The 25,116-nt window shown below is 34.3% G+C and overlaps 1 protein-coding gene across 3 annotated transcripts in view; it reads right to left on the bottom strand.

Moving 5' to 3' along the window:
• Positions 1–2,193: 2,193 nt before the first annotated feature.
• Positions 2,194–25,116, bottom strand: part of LOC135139277 (uncharacterized) — a 69,655-nt gene continuing 46,732 nt past the window's right edge. For 2 of the 3 annotated variants that reach the window (XM_064069456.1, XM_064069458.1), the window contains 3 exons: positions 22,551–22,681; positions 15,635–15,915; positions 2,194–3,099 (listed from right to left, as the gene is read on the bottom strand). In XM_064069456.1, coding sequence (XP_063925526.1) covers positions 2,921–3,099; positions 15,635–15,915; positions 22,551–22,681 — 591 coding nt within the window. In that variant the 3' untranslated portion in view covers positions 2,194–2,920. The remainder of the gene's footprint in view (positions 3,100–15,634; positions 15,916–22,550; positions 22,682–25,116) is intronic. The other variant, XM_064069457.1, reaches the window with a different exon arrangement.

The raw sequence follows: 25,116 nt of genomic DNA, 5'->3' as shown, positions 1-25,116 counted from the left end.
TCCCTTGTTTAACAATTAAAAAATGAAAAATCGAGAAAATGAAAAACCAAAAATCGAGAATTTGAAAAATTTTAGAATTGCTTCGTTTTGTCGATTTTTCAATTTCTCGATTGTTAATTAATTAGGGTTTTGAGGTTTCAATGTTACGATTTTTCGATTTTTCAATTATCCAATTCAATTTCTCAATTTTTTCATTTTGCATTTTAAAATCTTTTGATTTTGAAATTAATTTTTTTGTATTTTTAATTATTTAATTTATAGAAATTTTTGTTTTTCGATTTTTCAATTTTTCAATTGTTTTTTCAATTATCCACTTGTTTAATTTCTCATTTTTTCCTTTGCGATTTTTCAATTTTAAAATTTTTGGATATTTCAAGTTTCATGTTTCAATTTTCAATTCTCATTTTTTCGTTTTTTTTCAATTTTTCTTTATTTTTTCAATTCTTCGACTTGTTCAATTTTTAAATTTTTTGATTTTTCAAAATTTCGGTTTGAATAAATTTGTCCTTTTGTTGAACAATTAAAAAATGAAAAATCGAGATAATGAAAAACTAAAAATCGAGAATTTGAAAAATTTTAGAATTGCTTCGTTTTGTCGATTTTTCAATTACTCGATTGTTAATTAATTAGGGTTTTGAGGTTTCAATGTTACGATTTTTCGATTTTTCAATTGTCCAATTCAATTTCTCAATTTTTTCATTTTTCATTTTAAAATCTTTGGATTTTGAAATTAAATTTTTTTGTATTTTTGATTATTTAATTTACAGAAATTTTTGTTTTTCGTTTTTTCAATTATCCACTTGTTTAATTTCTCATTTTTTCATTTGGCGATTTTTCAGTTTTAAAATTTTTCGATATTTCAAGTTTCATGCTTCAATTTTTGACTCTCCTTTTTGTCGGTTTTTTCAATTTTTATTTATTTTTTCAATTCTTCGACTTCTCAATTTTTAAATTTTTTGATTTTTCATAATTTCGGTTTGAATAAATTTGTACTTTTGTTGAACAATTAAAAAATGAAAAATCGAGAAAATAAAGAATTAAAAACTGAGAAATTGAAAAATTTTACATCGAAAAACTGCAAAAATGTTGCTTTTTGTCGATTTTTAATTATTTTGTTTTTTGATGTTTCAGTGTTACAATTTTTCGGTTTTTAAAAATTTTCTTTTGGTTAAAATTGGAAATCAAGAACTTTGTTAGTGCCTCTGGCGGGGACCTGTTTCACCCCTCTCCACCCGTAAGGGTGGGAGCCAGGGCCACCACCACCTTGAAACACAGGGAACATCATTCACTATTCATCATTCACTCTTCAAGCACTCTTCAAGCGGTTAACATAGTCTTTATATTCAATCTCGGGACCTAACGGTCATAATATCATACTCGCTCTAGAACACACTTGTTATTTATTTAATAAAACTATAAAACGACTGTCCGCTGCTCTTATTCATCATCCATCAAACTTAACAAACTTGAAAACTTTAAAATTGAAAAACTACAAAATTGTTTCGTTTTTCGATTTTTTGATGTTTCAATTTCGGCATTTTTTATTTTTACGTTTTTCCAATTTTTCAATTACCAGTTTTGCAGTTTTATCTTTAATTTTTGGATTTTTCATTTTAAAATTTTTGTGTTCTTGATTGTTTCAATAATACAATTTTCCGATATTTTAGTTTGGATAAATTTGTTCTTTTGCTGAAAAATAAAAAAACTAAAAGTTCAAAACTCAAAAAATTGTAAAATCGGAGAACTAACAAAGCAAAAAATGGATTAATTGAAAAATCGGAACATCGAAAACTGAAGAATCTGTAAAATTAACAAATCGGTGCCAATTAAAAAAGATGCTTCCACATAATAATAGATATAAAAACAAATCGTATGATTTTCCCTAGATCTATGATATTGGAAATGAACACTTTTGAATACACACGATGAATAATATTTGAATTTGGCGTCAGTTTGAATGAAAGACTGGAATAAAGAAGTCTAGATGGCGCCACTATCGAAAACGGACGCTGCATAACACATATCCTGTATTTACTACAGTATATCTCCAACGTGGTTGTAAAATATGAAATGACTAAATTAAAATCCAGCTGCTCTGATGTTCAGTACACCCACGTGACCCACTCACTTAAGTAATTATTGGTGGAAGTGTTTATTTCAGACCTACGCCAATGCAAAAGGAAACAACCAATATATCATAGACGAGTCATTTATTATATCACAAATTCTGTCGATCTGCATATTAAACACGTTTAATAATGCAGATCTTGTGTTTACACAGATTCTTAATTAATCCTACAGCTTACATAAATGGAATGGTCAAATAAATAGCTATAAACCTAAAAGGCTGCCACCAATAAATGAAATAATACTAAACGTCGACATAACTGAATTAAAAAATAACTGGACGGCACTTACACGTAAAGATAAAACTAGGACCTTCCTGACTTAAAAACTGAATATAAAAAGGCAAGAATAAATACTAAACACCTTAAGTAGCACGCATTGTTCAAAATATCCATCATTAAGTAACAAAATTGTATAGTTTTGATTTTTTTTAAACATTTAAACGCTTTAACGGAGTGGAAACTCGAAGTGTCGCTCAACTAGATCAATTCCTATTAATATTCGTAACATTTGTGTAACACACTTATGTAACATTAACTATAAATGTTGGAATCAACCTACGGGCGGAGTATTAAAGTTTGACCTACAAAAAAATCGGTACACTCGAAAAACAGGAGATACGTATTAGATATAACAAACATTTGACACATGAAACCTGTGTGGGTTCGATCGATAAATTCGAAAATTTACCTAGAAACATTTGATATTCATTCAATATATTCAAGTCTTATATTCCGTTTAACACCTACTAATTTATTGTTACGTGATTCTTCCCCTTTGTGCTTTTGACAGTCTACTTTTTTATGCGATTGATTAATTTCCTAAACGACGCAGTCCATTTTGTACGAGTCAGTTTGGCACAGTCAGCCTCGTCCAGAGTTCCATTCGGGCTGAATTTCTCTTTCGGCGTTGTGGCGTTGCTTTTGAAATCCCCGCAAATGTCCGAAGAGAAACCGGAATCGCTGCCGAAACCTGCAATAAATTTTTAAGAATAAAAGTATGCAACACACATTACACCCGGTCTTTCCTACATGACTGTGGCTCAGGGAAAAATGAAAAATATGTCAGTTACAGATACACAATTTGATAATAACGCGGCACGATTTTATGGTAATAAAATGTTTAACAAAAACATGAATGTAGTGTGGGAGAAATTAGTGAAGCAAACAAGGTCACCGTTATCCCATCATTGTTTGGTCTGATTTTCAGGTGATTTACACCTACAGCGCAATATTTTTTGAACTTGACATGGAAATGATTTACGAGATTTGGACGAAATACGGGGATTTCGACATTTGTCGATAGGTGAAGTATGTCGGAAGAATTATTGCGTAGATTCGGGGCTCTGATTTATCGTTTTGTTCCAATGTTGTAAAAATCATTTTTTAATTTTGAGATTAGATGGCGACCTTGGAATAACGAAATCTCTTGACCTTACATTAAAAATTTAATAGAAATATTACAAAAACAATTCCAGATTACATCAATATCGTCGTTCATCATCAGTTAAAGTGGATCTGAAAGTTTGATGAGATTACAAGTGGAAGCTTTTAGAGGAATTTAGTTTTTACAATTTTTATGAAGTTCGGATTTTTTTTTTTCGTTTCATTGAAATCAGAGTAGAAGTTGTTTAAATAAATTTTAACTATTTCAAGTAAAATTTTTACTTATAAAAATTTTTAGATTTTGATTGTTTTCAAAGTAGATTAGACAAACAGACTGACGGACGGACAAGGAAGATCAACATTTTCGTCTCCTATAAGCCCTGGACTTTGAGATTTGTCGCAATACGCATTAGCATATGGCTGGATAAGTTCAACATTTGTATTTGAGCGACGAGTTACAAATCAGATTCTGTGTAGCTTGAACAAAGTAAAATCAATACTGAAGGGCTATTTTACTGTCCATTTCAGAGAATATAATGTTAGCTGTTTCAAGCTTAATGCTGGAGCAATGCGATATTAGTCGAATGAATTTGTCCTTTACATAATACATATAGATTTTTACAGAGTCATGGTCATTGATACAAACTTAAAGCTGCCAAAAGAAATCACAATGTTCTCCATCGAGTATGCAGTAAAAGTTGTAAACGAAATACACGGAAAAATTGCGTTTTATTTATTATTTTTTTTATGGTGAAAATTCAGATACCAAACAAATTTTATTTACATCTGGTTTAATTTTGATATATCGATATCTCTTGGAAAAAAATGTAAATTGACAATTGAAAAACAACTATACAACTAGAGTGGAAATACTCTGAGAAGAACATACGTCGCAGTGGACGTAAAAGCGTCTTGACGAGTCCATTTGCAAGTGTGTTGGAATTTTCGAAAATGAAGCCGGAAATAACTTCTGCAAATGGCAATCAACAAAAAAAATATTTGGGTTATTTTGGTCAGTGATAATTTTGGAAGGTGCTCGAATAAAAGTCAAAATGTATTTTTTTTTAGTCATGATGTATTTTTTATTTTTATAAAACATAATCTGTTGATGCTCCCAGACCTAGATTTTGAAATACATACATCGTTTGAAATAAAATTCTGAAATATCCTAAAAATGACAATACGTTATTTCGCTGAATCTGGGAAAATAGTTGAAATTTTAGAAAAAATGAAGCCGAAAATAACATCTGCAAATCGAAATTAACAAAAAAAAAAAAATCTTTCGAAAGATATAGCGTGTTGATGGTTTCAGACCAATATTTTCAAAATATTCGCTTGAAAATTAAATTGTGAAACATCCCAAAAATGGGCGTTTATACTTTTGGCGATTCTGGAAAAATTGTCGAAATTTTCGATGAAATAAAACTGAAAATAACAGTTGCGAGCCGAAATCAACAACAAAAAAAATTGGTTTAGGTAATTTTCGAAAGTGTTCAGAAGAAGCTCAAAAATTTCATGTTGAAAAATTGAGCGTTTGGCATAGTTGTCCAAGATTCCACAAAAAAATTTAAGATATAAATCTCGATGAGTTGATTCGAAAAATATAGCGGTTTGTGGTTCCAAACCAAGATTTGCAAAATATTTGGTTTCAAAATAAATTTTTTTAAAATATCCCAAAAATGGCTATACTTCATTTTCATGATTCTGAAAAATGTTTTGAAATTTTCGAAGAAATGAAATATTCAAAAGTGTTCAGAAAAGGGTAAAAAAATTCATGTTGAAAAATCGAGTCTTTGGTAAAGTTGCCAAAAATTCTACTAAAAATTCTAAGAAACAGATTTCGATGAAATGATTCGAAAAATCTACGGTGTGTATGGTCCCAGACCAAAATTTGCAAAATATTTGATCAGATCATGTAAAATGTCTATATGGCTGTTTTGCTTTTGTTGATTTTGGAAAAATGGTTGAAATTTTCGAAGACATGAAGCCCGAAAATACCATGGAAATCAAGAAAAAATCGATTTCACATTGAAAAATTGCCCTTTTGATAAAGAAGTTGTCCAAAATTCCAAAAAAATCTTATAGATCTCCATGAGTTGATTTAAAAAAAATCTAGCGTATTTGTGGTCCCAGAACAAGATTTGCAAAATATTTAGATTCCAAAATCAAATTATTTAAAATATCTCAAAAAGGGCTATGCTTCATTTTACCGATTTTATAAAAAAGGTTAGAATTTTTGAAGAATTCAAGCCGAAAATAAAATCTACAAGTTAAAGTCAACAAAAAAAGCTCTTTAGTAAATTTTTGAAAAACGAAAAAATATGAAAAATTTTATAAGAGAAAAACAAAACATATTTTGAAAAATTGTGGTTTTGGCAAAGTTGCCTAAAAATACGCAAACAATTCCAGCATTTAGAACTCGACGACCTGAGTCCTAAAAACATGGCCTGTTGATGGTCCCGGACCAAGATTTTCGAAATATTCGGTTGAAAATAACATTTTTAAAATGTCCCAAAAAAGGCTATACTTGATGTTAACGATTCTAGAAAAATTGTTGTAATTTTCGAAAAATTGAAGCCGAAAATAATATCTGCAAGTGGAAGTCAACAAAAAAATTTCTAAAGTGTTCGGAAAAATACCAAAAATTTCATAAGAAAAAAATCAAAAATATTTTGAGAAATTGTAGTTTTGGTAAAGCTGCCTAAAAATACGAAAACATTTTAGGATTCAGAACTCGACGACTTGATTGATCTGTCCCAGACCAAGATTTTAGAAATATTCTGTTGGGAATTAAATTATTTAAAATATCTCAAAAATGGCTACATTTCATTTTGGCGATTCTGAACAAATGCTTGAAATTTTTGAAGAAATGAGTCCGAAAATAACATTTGCAAGTCGAAATCATCAAAAAATTTCTATAGGTAAATTTCGAAAGTGCTCGAAAAAAGTTCAAAATTTCATTGGAGAAAAACCGTGTTTTTGGTAGTTGCCGAAAAATTCCCAAAATATTCTGGGATGTAGATCTCGACGAGCTGATTCGAAAAACTATTGAACCAGATTTTCAAAATATTCGATTGAAAATTAAAATTTTAAATTATCCCAAAAATGGCCATATTTAATTTTTTCGATTGTGGAAAAATGGTTCGAATTTCCGAAGAAATGAATTCGAAGATCACTTCATCACGTCGAAATTGACAAAAAATCTCTTTTTAGTGCTCAGAAAATGGTAAAAAAAATCATATTGAAAAATTGAGCTCTTGGCACGGTTGCTTAAAGATCTACAGACATTTTTAGGATATATAGACTTCGACGAGTTAATCCCAAAAACATGGCCTGATAATGGTTCCAAGCCAAGATTTACGAAATATTCGGTATCAAAATGAAATTTTGAAAATATTACAAAAATGGTCATTGGCGATTCTGGAAAAATTATTGGAATTTTAGAAGAAATGAAGCCGCAAATATCTTCTGCAAGTCGAAATCAACAAAAAAAAATTACTTTGGTCATTTACGAAAGCGCCCGGAAAAATATCAAACATGTCATATTGAAAAATTGAGCTTTTGGCACCTTTGCTTAAAAATCCACAAAAAAAATTGATATAGATTCCGACCAGCTATTGATGATCCCAAACTAAGATTTGAGAAATACTCGATTTTAAAAGAAAATTTTCAAAATAACCCAAAAATGTAGATATGTATTTCATTTTGGGGATTCTGAAAAAATGGTTGGAATTTTTCAAGAACTGAAGCCGAAAATAACTATACCAAGTCGAAATCAACAAAAAAATTTCTTTGGTTGATTTTTCAAACTGTTCGAAAAGGATAAAAAGTGTCATATTGAAAAACTGAGCTTTTGACACTCTTGCCTAAAAGTCTACAAAAAATTTTGAGATATAGATTTCAACAAACTGTTGATAATCCCAAATCAAGATTTGGAAAATATTTGGTTTGAAAAGGAAATTTTCAAAATATGCCAAAAATGGATATATCTATTTTGTAGCGCGATCAGTACCCCTAGCGCCCTCTGTCACGCCCACGCACCACCACTACCCTGCCGCAGCACCCCGGTACTCGCTCGCTCCCTTACCAGAGGGCGGTGCGCCCTTTCACTCCCACGCGACGCATTTCTAGCCGCCTTTACATAGGACCCGAGCGGCCAGATTCGGCAAGTTTTTCCATCTGCGAACTTCACAGCTCATTTGCGTATCACCTTGCATCCGAGGGGTCTTGGAGGTCCAAATCGAGTAGTAAGTCGGCTTGAGTATCAGCGGCGTATCCGAGGGGTCCCGCAGGTCCGGCCGTGGAAAAACGCTCCGGGTGTTCGCGAGTGTACGAGTTATCAGGACTGTTCGTCCGCGGAGTGACCATTTTTAAGGACTCGTGTAACCAGTCTATGTCTATGCAGTGTATATACTATGTTTTGTTGAATAAAAGTTTTTACGGAATAAACCACGTGTTATAAAAAGTGGCGCCCAACTTAGTGGCACGAAGAAGGCGTCTGTTATAAAAAGTGACGCCCAACGAAGCGGCCCGAAACCGACCACAATTTCGCGAAAAACGAAGATTCCGACGCGAAGAAGTCCGCGAACCAACATCGGGATGACGATTCAAATGTCCGCAGAACAATTCAACGAACTGATAAATGGCATCAGGGATGTCGCGAGGCCCCGAGAAGCCGACCTGCATCCACCTTCAGGGACGAGACACTTCAGCCATTGCCCGGCCCGGTTCAACGGCTCCCGCAACGTCTCGAGTGTAGAGGAATTTATTACAACCGCGAGCCTGTACAAGAGGTTGGAGAAAATTAGTGACGAAGACGCCCTAGAAACTCTACCGATCCTGCTACGCGAGGAAGCGCTGACGTGGTGGAACGGAGTAAGGAATTCCGTCAACACATGGCCAGCCGCAGTCCAACTAATCAGGGACGCCTTCGCCCCGAGGGCCCCGAACCACCGCCTGTTCAAGGAGATATTCAACGAACCTCAGGGGGACGAGGTCTCCACCGACGCGTACATCACGCGCCAACGCGAACGGCTGTCGCGGATGTCCCGGCAGCTGGACGAACAGTGGCAGATGGATATCCTCTACGGACTGCTGCGACGTAGACTTAGAGACCGCATCGCCCGTACGGAAGTGGACACCTTCGCAGATCTCCTCCACAAGGCCCGCGCCGTCGAAGAGAGCGAGCGAGAAGGGAAAAACTCGCACGCGAAACCAAATGGTAAGGGCCCCAAAGCAGACGAAAACCGAAGTCGCGGCCCCAGACTCCGCTGTGACGTCTGCAGAGCTTTTGGCCACGACACAACCGCTTGCCGCCGGAGACCACGAGGACCTGCCCCAGCTCCCGGACCGGCAACCCGGACGCCCGCTGAGCCAGTGCGTTGTTACGGTTGCAACGCCCCGGGGGTGTTTAGAAGAAATTGCCCCACCTGTAACACGACCGACGCCAGCCAACCCGCACGCAACATGGCATTCTGTGCGCTGAGGTCCGGCACGATCCAACCACGGTCCCGCCCGGCAATCCACATAAAAATCGCCGGAGAAGAAGGCACCGGCTACCTCGATACGGCCGCGTGCAATAGCGTGGCCAGCGCTACATTGTACCGCCACCTGATAAAAACGGGACACAAAGCAAGGACGGAAAACGTGATCGCCACCCTTGCAGACGGCACGAGCAAGCACCTGCAGGTGCCGGCCGTCACGACCAAGGTAGGCGTACAAGGACGACACGTAGAAACCACCTTCATCGTGTTGTCCGACTCTTGCAACACCCGCACCCTGCTGGGCGCGGACTTCATAGAGGACGCGAGAATCATCCCCGACTTGGCGAGACGACGGTTCTATTTTGGCGGCGACATCACGCGGACCTACCCGTTCGTCGACGTCGACGGAGCCGAGGCGCCCGCCAGAAAAGGAGTTCCCACGACCATAAAAGAAGTTCGAATCACACAATCGGAACCCATGGAAGCGGGAGACATCGAAGAAGGCTACGGGCCCCCGCCACCAGCACCGCCGAAACGCGATACCTCCAAGGGACTGGTAACCCCCCACGGCATATGGACCACGTATCAGGCTCCGTACGCGGCGGAACACATGTGGGAAGACGCGGAGACCGCGATGACGACGGGCGAAATGGACGAATACGAGATGGGCCTCTTCCCCGACGGGCCCCGGCGACTGTTCATAACATCTCTGCACCTGCAAGCCAACGAAGGCACCGGGTTCACCGAACCGACCCGCGCGAAGTTTGACGACTTGGTGGATGACTTCGCCGACGCTTTTGAGGCGCACGGCCCGCCTACCCCATACGCCGAGCATCGCATCGACACAGGCGACCACGCCCCGATCGCGGTGCCTCCTTATCAGCTGAACGCCACGAAAAGGCAATTGCTCAAGGAGGAAGTAAAGAAAGATGCCGCATGGCAATGGGACTCCACCCACCAAGAAGCGTTCGAAGAACTGAAGCAGCGATTGGCCGACGCCCCCATCCTGCGACAAGCCAACCCCGAAGAACCGTTTGTCTTGCGCACGGACGCAAGCGCTTACGCCCTAGGAGCGGCTCTACTCCAGGGGGAGGGCCCGGAGGAGCGCCCGATCGAGTACGCAAGCCGCCTGCTCACGAACCACGAGCAGAATTACACCACCACGGAGCGCGAAGCCCTCGCCATTGTCTGGGCCGTGCGAAGATTCCGTGGGTATCTAGAAGAATCCTCAACCGTGGTCATCACCGACCATCAGCCCCTCCGATGGCTGATGACATTAAAGACACCGACCGGACGTCTAGCGAGGTGGGCACTGCAGCTGCAGCCGTACCACCTGACCATCGAATATACGCCCGGTAAGGCCAACGTAGTAGCAGACATGTTGTCACGACCCCACCTACCCGAGGTGGCCATCGACTCCGTAGAAGTGGACCTCCCCACACGTAAAGCCAACGAACTACGAAGCGAGCAGCGCAAGGACGAAGAAATTAGGAAGATTATGGACGACCTGGTCCACGCCCAAGCCGAGATTTCCCAGCAGTGGACCTCTCGCGGCTACCTACTCAACCAAGGGGTTCTTTACCGATACTCTCAAGATGGAGAGAGTGAGGAGGCTCAGCTAGTAGTCCCCAAACACGAACGACCCCGAGTACTGGCCGAGTACCACGACTCACCCACCGCCGGCCACTATGGCGTCGAAAGAACATACTATCGGATCAAGCGAAGATACTATTGGACGGGTATGCGACGATATATTACCGACTACCTGAAGGGATGTATCGACTGCCAACGCTACAAAGCCCATGCCACCGGTACAACCCTTGCGACGACGAGGCCGCCCCAGAAAGATCCAGCAGGACCAATAGGCGGGGACGCACCCTATGGTCCTGAGGGGGAGACTGTAGCGCGATCAGTACCCCTAGCGCCCTCTGTCACGCCCACGCACCACCACTACCCTGCCGCAGCACCCCGGTACTCGCTCGCTCCCTTACCAGAGGGCGGTGCGCCCTTTCACTCCCACGCGACGCATTTCTAGCCGCCTTTACATAGGACCCGAGCGGCCAGATTCGGCAAGTTTTTCCATCTGCGAACTTCACAGCTCATTTGCGTATCACCTTGCATCCGAGGGGTCTTGGAGGTCCAAATCGAGTAGTAAGTCGGCTTGAGTATCAGCGGCGTATCCGAGGGGTCCCGCAGGTCCGGCCGTGGAAAAACGCTCCGGGTGTTCGCGAGTGTACGAGTTATCAGGACTGTTCGTCCGCGGAGTGACCATTTTTAAGGACTCGTGTAACCAGTCTATGTCTATGCAGTGTATATACTATGTTTTGTTGAATAAAAGTTTTTACGGAATAAACCACGTGTTATAAAAAGTGGCGCCCAACTTAGTGGCACGAAGAAGGCGTCTGTTATAATTTCATTTTGGTGCTTTTGTACAAATGGTTGGAATTTGAGATTTTCAAAGAAATGAAGCTGAAAATAATTTCTGGCAAGCCGAAATGAATAAAAAATCTCATTGAGTAATTTTCGAAAGTGTTAGGAACAAAGTCAAAAATTTAATATTGTAAAATTGAGCTTTTGCCATTCCTGCTTAAAAATCCACAAAAAAATCTGAGACATACGAGGTAAGCGCCAAATATTCTCGGCCTAACAAAGAAAGAGACCTGATGGAAAAAAATTAAATATTTATATTTCAACATAATCTCTGTTAACTTCAATACATTGAAAACTACGTTCAACTAACAGCTCTATGCGTTTAAAAAAATTGTTTGAATCTTTATCACTAAAATGATGTAGTACTGCCGTTTGCACCTCTTTATCCGTCCAAAACGTTTTCCCTGCAAGTCGTTTTTTATCTTAGAGAACAGTTAATAATCGTTCGAAGCTAAGTCAGTACTCTAGGGTGGATGATCAAGTTACTCGAAGTCACAGGCCCCTATAGCAGCTTGAGAAAGACATGCGGTATGAACGAGCGCATTTTCATGAAGCAATCGAACGCCTCTTGTTAATTTTCTCGGCCTTTTTTCCCAAATACGGTCTCCTAATTTATGCAGTAAGTAAGCATAATATGTAGCGTTGACAGTGGTATTTCATCCTTTAAAATTAATCAACAACATGCCTTTACAGTCCCAAAAAATTGTGGCCATGATTTTTTTGGAAGATTGGTTCGTCTTCAAGGGTTTCTTACCCCATACGAAATAACTGTGATCATTTTTTTTAGTAAAATGTGAAGGACAAGCTTCAGCAAACACAAAAACCATCCTGTCCTTAATACCCTTTAGAGCAATTCCATCTTTTGATAAGAATTTTATTGCCGTTCGATTTTCAATTTTAAACAGGCATGATGAGTCCATAATTTTTCAAATGTTACTCCTCAAATGTATCAAAACTAATGGGCAGTGGGGCTTGAAATTTTACACACATACTGCGGGGACCCTCTAGTCTTTTATGAGTTGTACAAATTTCCCGACGAGCAATCGCAAATATATCAGGCCGAGAATATTTGGCGCTTACCTCGTATATTTTAACGAACTGTTTCGAAAATCATTGATTGTTGATGACCTTAAACCAAGAACCTGGAAATATTCGGTTCCAAAATGTAATTCCAAAATATGCCAAAAATGTCCATATTTCATTTTGGCTACTCTGAAAAAATGGTTGGAATTTTTGAAGAAATGAAGCCGAAAATTACATCAAGGCGAAATCAAGAACAACTTTGGGTAATTTTTCAAGTGTTGTAAAAGGATAAAAAATGACATTGAAAAGTTGAGCTTTTGACACTCTTGGGAAATATTCGGTTTCAAAAGGAGATTTTCTAAATAAGCCAAAAATGGCTATTATATGTATTTCAATTTAGTGCTTCTGGACAAATGGTCGGAATTTTAGATTTTTAAAGAAAAAAAAGCCCAAAATAACTTCTGCCAAGCCGAAATGAACAAAAATCTCATTGAGTAATTTTCGAAAATCCTCCGAATAAAGTCAAACATTTCATATAGAAAAATTGAGCTTTTAGCACTAATAACTAAATATCTAAAAAAAAAACTGAGACATAGATTTCGAGGAGTTGTTTCGAAAATCATAGATTGTTGATGATCCTAAACCAAAAATTTGGAAATATTCGGCTCCAAAGTGCAATTTTCAAAATATGTCAAAAATGTCCATATTTCATTTTGATGATTTTGAAAAAATGGTTGAAATTTTCAAAGAAATGAAGCCGAAAATAACTACAATCCAGACGAAATCAACAAAAAAACTTCTTTGGGTAATATTTCAAAGCGTTCGAAAAGGTTAAAAAATGTAATATTGAAAAATTGAACTTTTGACATTCTTGTTCAAAAATTCACAAAAAAATCTGAGATACAGATTTCGACAAACAGTTGACAATCCCAAACCAAGATTTGGGTATTCGGTTTCAAAAGGAAATTTTCAAAATAAGCCAAAAATGGCTATACATATGTATTTCATTTTGGTGCTTCTGGACAAATGGTTGGAATTTTAGATTTTCAAAGAAATGAAGCTGAAAATAATTTCTGCGAAAAAAATCTCTTTGAGTAATGGGAAATACTCGATTTTAAAAGAAAATTTTCAAAATAAGCCAAAAATGTCCATATTTCATTTTGGGGATTCTGAAAAAAATGATTCAAATTTTTAAAGAAATGAAGCCGAAAATAACCACATCTAATCGAAATTAAAAAAACAACTTCTTTATGTAATTTTTCAAAGTGTTCGAAAAAGATAAAAAATGTAATATTGAAAAATTGAGCTCTTGACACTCTTGCTCAAAAATCCACAAAAATTCTGAAATATAGATTTCGGCAAACTGTTGATAATCTCAAATCAAGATTTGGGAAATATTCGGTTCCACAAGGAAATTTTCAAAATATGTCAAAAATGGCTATATATATTTCATTTTGGTGCTTCTGGACAAATGGTTGTAATTTTAGATTGTCAAAGAAATGAAGCCGAAATAACTTCTGCAAAGCCGAAATCAACTAAACATCTCTTTCAGTAATTTTCGAAAGTGCTCAGAAAATGAGCTTTTGGCACTAATAACCTAAAAATCCACAAAAAAATCTGGAACATAGATTTCGACGAGCTGTTTCGAAAATCATAGATTGTTGATGATCCCAATCCAAAAATTCGGAAATATTCGGTTCCAAAATGCAATTTTCAAAATATGCCAAAAATGTCCATATTTCATTTTGGCGATTCTGAAAAAATGGTTGAAATTTTCAAAGAAATGAAGCCGAAAATAACTACATCAAGTCGGAATCAACAAAAAAACTTGTTTGAATAATTTTGCAGTGTTCGAAAACGATAAAAAATGTTATTGAAAAATTGTGCTTTTAACTAACACTCTTGCTCCAAAAACCAAAACAATTCTGAGATATAGATTTTGACAAATTGTTGATAATCGCAAACCAGATTTGGGAAATATTAGGTTTCAAAAGGAAATTTTCAAAATATGCCAAAAATGACTATATTTCATTTTGGTATTTCCGGACAAAATGGTTGGAATTTTAGATTTTCAAAGAAATGAAGCCGGAAATAACTTGTGCCAAGAACTGAAATGAATAAAAAATCCCTTTGAGCTATTTTCGAAAATGCTCGGAACAAAGTCAAAAGTTTCATATTGAAAAATTGAGCTTTTGGCACCAATAACCTAAAAATCCACAAACAAATCTCAGACATAGGTTTCGACGAGCTGTTTCGAAAATCATACATTGTTGATGATCCCAATCCAAAAATTCGGAAATATTCGGTTCCAAAATGCAATTTTCAAATAATTCCAAAAATCTCCACATTCCATTTTGACGGTTCTGAAAAGATTGTTGGTATTTTCGAAGATACGAAATTTTGGAAATAATTTTGTCCAACTGTGGATGTAGCAAAATTACACGGATAAAATTTCATAGAATGCAAGATGGATAATCTAGAAGCTATGGTTTGGTATGACGTCATTGTTGTTTTTTATTTGAGCCATACAATTAACAAAAACTTAAAAAATACTTGATAAGAATATAACCTTATCGTCACCACCCTGATTTGTTTGTTATTCAAAAAACTGTCTACAAACTACCGTAAAACTTAAAAACCTAAGTAACCTCAACTGTGTCATTAAAATTCGCCTGCATGGTGTAATGTATATTATTAATCAAATCGTATGACACTAGCGTTTGAATATGTGTTATTTCATGTACATCGTCAGTGGTGAGCAGTAAAACATTTATTTTGGTATCAAGAAGTTAAATTTAACTCCATACACTCTTTCAATGTTCTTTTTAATAGTTTCAAAGAAATAAATCTTTCATGTTCTAAACAATGCGCTGCATCATACCATAAAAATACCAATTTCACAGTACTTCCCGAACTTTTGCGATTTCCCACCCGTTGACATTAATCTCACGTACTCGCGCTTCCATTACCTGTCATGCTCATGACATAACACCAAACAACTGGCAGTGATCCTACAAATTGATCACAACTTTAAAAATACTCCAGCATTACCCAACCTTCCCACAAAAACAAAATTTTACCAGCGTTTTCTACCAAACCGCGCGGTGCCACTCTGTATTCGGTTGCGCAACGCGTACGTGATTCGCCAGCGACATTTTTGCTCGTCGCTTTTTTAAAATTCCTTACCTTTCCCACTGTTGCATGCCACTTGGCTCGAGGAGTCGTCGTGGTCCTCGTCGTGGTCTCTAAGGCATTGCGACGAGGTGTCCGAGGTGTCGTCCATGTAGGTGATCGCCAGTTCGGCGAAGGGCACGCTCAGGGAGGAACATTCGCTGTGGTTTGGAGTATTGAGGTGGCAGAACCACTCGGAGAGGCTCTCGCCTTCTCCATGGATGGGAGAAGGAGGGGGCTTGATCATGTTGCGCATTTCCAGGAAGGGTGTCTGGAGGCAGCCCAGCAATTTCCTGCTGGAGAAGAAAGTAATTAGTGTTGTTACTACTCTTAAGTGGTAATTATGGGTCATTTACGGTCATAAATCGGTGCTTGTGATTTTTAAGTTTGTTATATGTGCAAACATGTTTTGTCTTTGTATTGACTTTCTTCCATCGGAATTAACATTACGGCGGCGAAGAATACTAAAGACTTAAGTCACGTACACAAGACGCTAAATATTTAATTAGGTTGAGCACACTGTGAATTTTTTCTGTAATGGATGCACTCGAACAGGGTTTCACAGTTGTGTTGATGTCTTTTTATTTTTTAGTAACGTCTTGTTTTCAGGCTTAAAGTAGTAAGTCACAGTTATTCCCGAAATCTCAAGCTATTACTTGCAATTTCTCCGGTATAATACACCAAAATTTAACACGACGTTTTACTACTCTTGGGTGCTTTCTCGAGCACTTCGTCGATTTTTTACGATTAGAATTTATATCTCAGGAAGAACAAATTCTCGTTCGTTATCATCATTAAAATACTCAAAATTTAACTTGTTTTGATCGGCTATCAATATTATCAATGCCACCACTAAGTCTGTGTTGAAAGATCCATCAACATCGCAATTTATCTCGAATATAAAGTTACGACGTTGAAGAATGATTTTAATCAATTGAACGTGTTCGAGCTAATTTATTTTTAAAATTTGTTATTGATTTTCCATTTGTCTTTGCAGATAAAAGAAAAACTTTATCATTGTTTTTTTTTTTAATAAAAATTTGCCGCTTCCTTCTTTCACCTAACAATTTATTACGAAAAGTAAAAATGCAAGAAATGAGAATATTGTGTGACTAAATTGTATTTATTCAAGCATTCCTAAAAGAAATATTCAAAATAGTCCCATTTTGCAAGCATAATTCTCACACTTAAAGGTTATGATTAACATTTGTGACAGGCGACGAGTGGTCATCAATCACAACGAGGCGGCAAAAATCACGAAATTTAAAATTAACTCTCTGAGATGGAAGGTTGGAATTTTGCGTGAAAATTTTCAGTTAGTTTACTTTGATGGGGATGTATATAATTGAACATGGTTCGGACTTTTTTATACAGGGTGATTAAATTTTGATTTTTTTTTTCATGTGTTTTAAACAAGACACCTGATTATGTACCTAATAATTTTTTGAAATTATCACGAAGTTAGTTTTTTTTTTGGCAACACAATCAGAGACCTTGAAGAAATGAAAAATCCAGAAGTTGATGAATTGAAGAAACGAAAAGGTGAAAAATTCGAAAGTTGAAAAATTACAAAATTGAAAGATCGGAAAATTGAACTGACAAGGTTAAAATTGACAATTCGAAAATCGAAAAAGTGAGAAATCAAAAAAATTGAAGAAATGAAGAATCGAGAAATTGAAGAAACTGTAGCTGGAAAATTTTAAAAGTAAAGTCCCAAAAAATGGGAAATCGCCAAATTGGAAAAATGAAGAATTGACAAATCGAAAAAATAAATAAACAAAAAAGTGAAACATTAAAAAATTGGAAAACTGTAAAATTGAAAAGTTCACGAATTTAAGAAAAGGAAAATTGAATAAGCGAACAAATTAAAAACCGAAAATTGAAAATGGGGAAAAAACGAAAAATCGGAAATATTGAAAAAATGAAAAATTGCAAATTGAAAAATGAAAAAAATTGAAGAGACGAAAAATGAAAAAAATTAGAAGTGAAATCTCGAAAAATTTTAAATCAACATGAAGAATCGAAAAATTGCAAAAAAATGAAAATTCAAATTGGAAATAGACAAAACGAAGAAAACCTAAAAAATTGGAAAACTGAAGAAACGAAAAATGGAAAAATTTTAAAGTAAAAATTCAAAAGTTGAAAATCGGAAAAAGTAAAAATACGAAAAATCAAGGAAATGAAAAACTGGAAAATCAAAAAAGTGAGAAATTAAAAAAAAATGAAAATCGAGAAGTTGAGGAAATGAAGAATTGAAAAATTGAAGAAACCGAAGAAAATTTTAAAAGTGAAGTCTTGAAGAATGGGAAATCGACAAATTGGAAAAATGAAAAAACGAAAAAATGAAAAATTTAAAAGTAAAGTCGAAAACATGCAAAATTGTAAAATTAAAAAGCGAAATTTCGAAAAACTGTAAATCGACAAAAGAAAGAAAACTCGAAAAATTCAAAAGTGGAAAATCGTAAAATTGTACATAGAAAAACTGTAAATTGAAACATCTGAAAAATTGAAGAGACGAAAATAGACAAATTTAGAAGTGAAAATTCGAAAAATTTTAAACTAATATTAAGAAACGAAAAATTGGAAAAATATTAAAAGTGTAACTTGCAAAATTGGAAATCGGCAAAAGAAAAACTAAAAAATCGGAACTCTGAAGAGACGAAAAATCGAAACGAAAAGCTGAAAAATTCGAAAGCTGAAAATCAGAAAATTGAACATTAAAATTGAGAAACTCAAAAACCGAAAAAATGAAAAACGCAAAAATTGAAAATTCGAAAAATCAAAGAAACGAAAAACTGGAAAATCGAAAAAGTGAAAAATCAAACAAATTGAAGAAACGAAAATGGAAAAATCTACGTGAAATCTCGAAAAATTGGAAATTGGAAACCGACAAGTTGAAGAAATGAAGAACTGAAAAATCGAAAATTGAAAAACCGAAGACGGAAAATTTAAAAGTGAAGTGTCGAAAAATGTGAAATCGACAAATTGGAAAAATGAAGAATTGATAAATAAAATAAATAAATAAAACGATGAAAACTGTAAAACTGTAAAATCGAAAAATTGAACAAGCGAAAAAGCAAAAACCGAAAAAGTGAAAAAATGAAAAACGGAAAATTAAAAATAGGAAAAACTCGAAAAATGGAACAATTTTAAAATGAAATTTCGAAAAATTGTAAATCGAAAAATCAGAAAAATTGAAGAGGCGAAAAATGGAAAAATTTAAAAGTGAAATCTCAAAAAATTTTAAATCAAGATGAAACGAAAAATTGGAAAAATATTAAATGTGAAAAATCAAAAAATTGGAAATTGGCAAAAGGAAGAAAAACTAAAAAATCGCAAAATTGAAATCTCGAAAAACTGGAGATCAACAAATTGAAGAAACGAAACAACAGTAAAAACTCAAAAAATTCGAAATCGACAAAAGAAAAAATAACTTAGAAATTATAGAACTGAAGAAACATACAATCGTAAAATCAAACAAATTAAGAAATGAAAAATGGAAAAATTTGAAAGTGAAAATTTAAAAATTGCAAATCGATAAATTGAAGAAACGAAAAAGTGAAAAAATTCGAAACTGAAGAAATCAAAAGTGAAAAACTTAAGAAGCGGAAAGTGGAAATATATAAAAATTAAATTTCCAAAAACTGATAATCGGAAAAATGTAAATCGAAAAAGTCCATATCGAAAAATTCCAAAAATTGAAGGGACGAAAAAAAGTGAGAGCTCATAGAAATTGAAATCTACAAACTGAAAAATGAAAAATTAAATAATTGGAAGATTCTAAAACCAAAAAATTTAAAGTGAAATCCCGAAAAGGTTGAAATCAATAAATTGAAGAAACGAAAAACTGGAAAAAAAATAAAAGTGAACACTCAATAAATTGGAAATTGATAAAAGAAGGAAAAACTAAAAAATCGGAAAACTGAAGAAACGGAAAATGAAAACATTTTAAAGTGAAAACTCGAAGAAGTGGAAATCTACAAATTGAAGTAACGAAAAATTGAATAATCAAAAAATTGTAAAACGAAAAAATTAATAAACGAAAAATAGAAAAATTTCAAAGTGAAAACTCAAAAAATTGCAAATCTATAAATTGAAGACACAAAAAAGTGAAAAAATTTAATACTTAAAAAATCAAAAATTGAAAAGCGAAAAATCGGAAAATTGAAAAATCAGAAAACTGGAGGAAAAATGGAAAAATTTTAAAGTGAAAATTTGTAGAAATGGAAATTTACAAATTGAAGAAATGAAAAATTAAATAATTGAAAAATTGTAAAATCAAAAATTGAAGGAGTGAGAAATAAAAAATTTAAATGTGGAATCTCAAAAAAGTTAAATCAACAAATTGAAAAAACGAAAAATCGCAAAAAATTTAAAAGTGAAAACTCAAAAAATTGGAAATCGAAAAAAGAAAAAAGATTACGGAAATATCGTGAAATTGAAGAAATAGAAAATTGTAAAATCGAAAAATTTAAGAAACGGAAAATGGAAAACTTTTAAATTCAAATTCGAAAAAGTGGAAATCCACAAATTGAAGGCACGAAAAATTAAATAATCGAAAAATTGTAAAATTTAAAAATTGAAGAAACGAAAAATGAAAAAATTTAAAAGTGAAAACACAGAAAATTGCAAATCGACACATTGAGGAAACGAAGAATTGAAAAATCGAAAATTTGACGAAAATAGAAAAATCTAAGTGAAATCTCGAAAAATTGGAACCGACAAATTGGAAAAATGAAGAATTTATAAATAAAATAAATAAATAAAACGATGAAAAATTGTAAAACTGTAAAATCGAAAAGTTGACAAATTTAAGAAAAGGAAAATTGAACAAGCGAAAAAGTAAAAACTGAAAAAGTGAAAAAATGCAAAACGGAAAATTAAAAATAGGAAAAAATCGAAAGATGGAAAAATTTTAAAATGAAATTTCGCAAAATTGGCAATCGACAAGAGAAAGAAAAACTGAAAAATCATAAAATTGAAGAAACAGAAAATGGAAAAATTTTTAAGTGAAAACTGGAAAAAATGGAAATCGACGAATTGAAGAAATGAAAGATGGAAAATTTAAAAGTGAAAACTCAAAAAATCGAAAAATTGAAAAAACTGAGAAACTAGTAAATTGAAGAACCAAAAGCGGAAAATTTGGAATATTGCAAATCCATAAATTGAAGAAACGGAAAATAAAACATTTAAAAGTTGAAAAATAAAAAACGAAAAATGGTAAAATCGAAAAATTGTAAACTGAAAGACTGAAGAAACAAAAAATGAAAACATTTAAGTGTGATTTTGAAAAACGAAAAATTGGAAAATTGAAGAAACGGAAAATGCAACATTGAAAGCTTGAAAATCCGAAAAATTGCAAATCGACAAATAGAAGAAATGAAAAATTAAAATTTGGGAGACTGAAAAATTGAAATAAAGAAATACGAAGATCTGAAAAAACGAAAAACAATAAAATCGAAAAATTAGAAAATCTTAAACTGAAAAATCGAAACATATTGAAGAAACGAAAGTGACAAATTCAAAAACTGAAAAATTCTAAAATCGAAAAAAGGAGAAAATTGAAAATACGAAAAATAAAAAATTGAGAAATTGAAAATTCGGCAAACTGAAGAAACGAAAGATTGGAAAACCGAAAAATTGAAGAAACAAAAAATGGAAACATTTAAGAGAAATTTCGAAAAATTGGAGAATCAAAAACTGGAACGATAAATTTAATAATCGGACAAAAAACATTCAAAAGTTGAAAAACAGAAAAATTGCAAATGACAAATTGAAGAAATGGAAAATTAAAAAACGGTAAAATCGAAAAATCTAAAAACTGAAGAATCGAAAAATTGCAATGACTAACTATTGCTTTATAGGAGTATCATCTATATCTTTAACCTTATCTCGGAAAGCGATGGGAAGAAGTAAAATAATTAGTTTTCCATATCTGCTCTTATTATGAACACCCTGTGTAAACATTTTGCATTATGCTGTATGCCATTATTTGAAAAGTAAAGAATACAATAAATAGGCAAAAATTTTGTTATTGTTATTGTGAAAGCTTGGGCACTCACTTTGAGCACACGTGATCATTCCATCTGTTCGGTAAACGGACTATAGTTCGATTATTAGACATACAGTGTGTCCGTAAAGTTGGAAAAAAATTCACTAAAAAAAATTTAGACATTATCTTCAACAAAACGATTCGAACAAGTTACATTTGGGTACATTTGATCAGCATCTCTGAATTTTATATCATAAAATCTTTAATTTTTTCGGGTGTATTTTAGAAAAAAAATTGTGAAAACTTGGTGTACACTTGACCAAGAGATTTAATTTTTTTAAACTTTATTTTTGATGCATTTTATAAAAGTGTCAGGAAATCATCGGTTGCATAACAAAATATCAACATTTATTACACTAATTAAAAAAAAAACAAACGTCAATTTATTTGCCATTATATGTAAAACACGCAACGTCTCGGAACAATATTTTAAACTACATTCTCAGATATCTGAGATTTTAAATTTATATGAAATTAGTACAAAATCACAAAAAAAAACCATAAAAACCCGAACCAACTCCTTTTAAACGAGCGTCTCAAACATCCAGGGTTCAGTTCACACGACATTAATTCAATCCGAATTTAGTTCAAAAAACCGAATCGCAGCACCTTCACCAGCGCTAGTTTTTTAACTACCGAATTCCCATCCGCGTTTAATGGCGTGGTGCTACACTAATTACCTATTTACTTTACCCGAAACACACACGCTTTACCCATATAATTATGTAGCGTTATCGTTCCCCGCTAATAATCGGTTCTAAGTGACATTTCTTACTCATTTGGCAAACATGCGATCTAAAAAAAGTGGATCAATAGGCGACCTTGCGCTCGGACCACTTTTCTCACCCCACCAATAAACCAAAACCAAAAAATAATTACTCGTATTTGCGGCTGTTCTTCCTGTAGGTGGCCTTGGCGTACGAACACACTGAACACTTCTTGCATGTGGCGAGATGCTGGAGAGCTTTCTGGTACTGCGACGCCAGCGGCGCATTGTGGCGTTCCACGAGCTGTCAAAAAGATAGAGATCGTATTAAAACACCATTTACTGATTGCTTTTGTTGCAGTGATAATTATACGTTTTCTATTTATACGACAATCTAGACTCTGCCATTATTCACTCGCTGGCAAGGTCATTATGAATTGGAAATGAGTGTAGGTGGACGCGAAACAAGCGAAACAAGGTGAAAGACGTAATAAAACATGGGAAAAAAAATTCACGCTGGCACACTTTTCCACATTTTTGACGAGGAAAGCGCTATGATGCATCAGATTTAATTTTAGACGGACGCGGGGATTTCGTTGGAAGTTTCTCGTTTCGGCGGATGTACAAATAAACGAAGGAGTGATTCAGGAGACTTTAAAGAAATTGATGTTTATGCGACGAAGATGCGGTGATGAGGAGGGTACGTGTGAAGTTGCGTTTTCGATAATAAAAATGAGTAATTTGGTTAAATGGGTCGCAGCTTTTAGAAACGTTTCCAGGTGGGTGAATCTCGGAGAGTATTTGAGCAAAGAAATAACGGCCTATTTACTTAATGTATGTAGGCGACGAATCGATTCGGGTTTCAGGGCTCTTCATGTTTAAAAGAGCACGAAAATATCAAATTGGAAAAGCATACAAAGTTCGACGCGGCTTTTGTGAGTGCGTAACGATAAATTAAAATTTCAAAGTTGTAATTTCGGGCTGCAAACTCAGTTACGACCACTAGCAAAAAAGGTTTCAGGATGAATTATTTAATAGCAAGATTTTCTCTTTCCATTTCCGCAACTTGAATTAAACAATTGTCCACCAGAAAATATTAATCTCCGACGCTTATAGATTCAGTCGAAACTGCAACCAATACTGCCCCATAAATACAGGGATAATTAAATTAATTTATTTCAAGGATATTTTATTTAAGATTTACAACGGCTTAAAAATCCTTGAATTTAAAAATTCGTTATCCCATTAATTACACTTTACAAGGTTTTAATGTTGCATCCTAAATCTTAACCTGTATTTAGAAAAAAAATTATCCACGAGTGGTATTTTGGCCGTATATCATATTAATTGTCGTTTTTTTAATACCTACTTAATTTTTTCTCAGTGTATTTTTGGTTAAAAAAAATGCCCAGCTATCACGACGGAATAGAATTTAATTCTAAAAATTTTTCGAAATTTATTTCCATAAAACTTTCTTCGCCTCTGAAGAGCAAAATTATAAAAAAAAAAAATACAATTTGCGCAAATGGCAAGGTCCGCACAAGTGCGGACAATATGAATTCTATTTAAAGCAAATAACTAAAGGGAAAAAAAGCTTCTAGAAAAATCGCACAATAGATTTGGAGCATAGGAAAATCGATAAATTGAGAAAGCAAAAATTAAAAAAAAATTGAAAAATTTGAACCAATAACTGAAAAATCGAGAAATTGAAAAGTCGAAATATCCAAAAATTGAAAGATTGATAAACCGAAAGGTCGAAAATCGGAATAGTATAAAATCGAAAAATTGAAAATTGGAGAATTTTAACTAAAAAAAAAAAAATGAAAAATCGAAAAATCGGGAAATTGAACAATCGAAAAATTGAATAACCAAAAAATAGAAATCCGAGAAATTGAAAAACTGAAAAATCGAAGAAAAATTAAACCGAAAAATTGCAAGATAGAGAAATCGAAAGCTCTAGACGTCGAAAATATTAAAAAATAAAAAATTTGAAAATCAAAAAGTCGGGAAATGGAGAAATGCAAAAGTCAAAAAATCAAAAAGATGAAAAATCGATTAATCGAGAAATGGAAAATTTAGAAACGCCAAAAATCGAAATATTAAAAAATCGTACAAGAAAAATTTCGGAAAATTCAGAGAAATCTTAAAATAAATTGTCGAGAAACTGAAAAGGTTTAAGAATCGAAATGTTAAACATTCCCAAAACTGAAATATGGAAAAATCGATAAATCGAAAAATTGAAAAATGGTAGAAAAATTAAAGAATCGAAAAACTGAAAGATCCAGAAATCAAAAAGTCAAAAAAATCGAGAAATTGAAAAATTACAAAACTAAAATCTACAAAAATATTAAAATCGAAAAACATAGAGATCGGTAAATCGAATCATCAAAAGACCGAGGAATCGAAAACTCAAGAAGTGTAAAAACCCACAAATCGAAAATTAAAAAAAAATCGAAAAATCGGAAAATTGAACCATCGAAAAAAAATCTCGATAAAATCAGAAAATCGAAAAATCGAGATGTTTAAGCAAAACGAAAAGTCGGGAAATAAAGAAATGGGAAAGTAAAAAAAAGATGAAAAATCGGAAAATTGAGAGCAATCTTAAAATAAAAAGTCTAGAAATCGAAAATTTAAAAAAATCAACAAACTGAAAAATCGAAAAAGTCAAAATCAAGAAATCGAAATGTTAAAAAAATCCCAAAACTAATACATATCGAAAAATCGATAAATTGAAAAACC

Source organism: Zophobas morio, unplaced genomic scaffold (assembly GCF_036711695.1).
Source record: "Zophobas morio isolate AGI-343-1 ecotype UQ-CSIRO unplaced genomic scaffold, CSIRO_AGI_Zmor_V1 ptg000031l, whole genome shotgun sequence".
Classification (NCBI taxonomy): Eukaryota; Metazoa; Arthropoda; class Insecta; order Coleoptera; family Tenebrionidae; genus Zophobas; species Zophobas morio.
The sequence above is the reverse complement of the archived record's forward strand: the minus strand, read 5'-3'. Positions and strand labels throughout refer to the sequence as shown.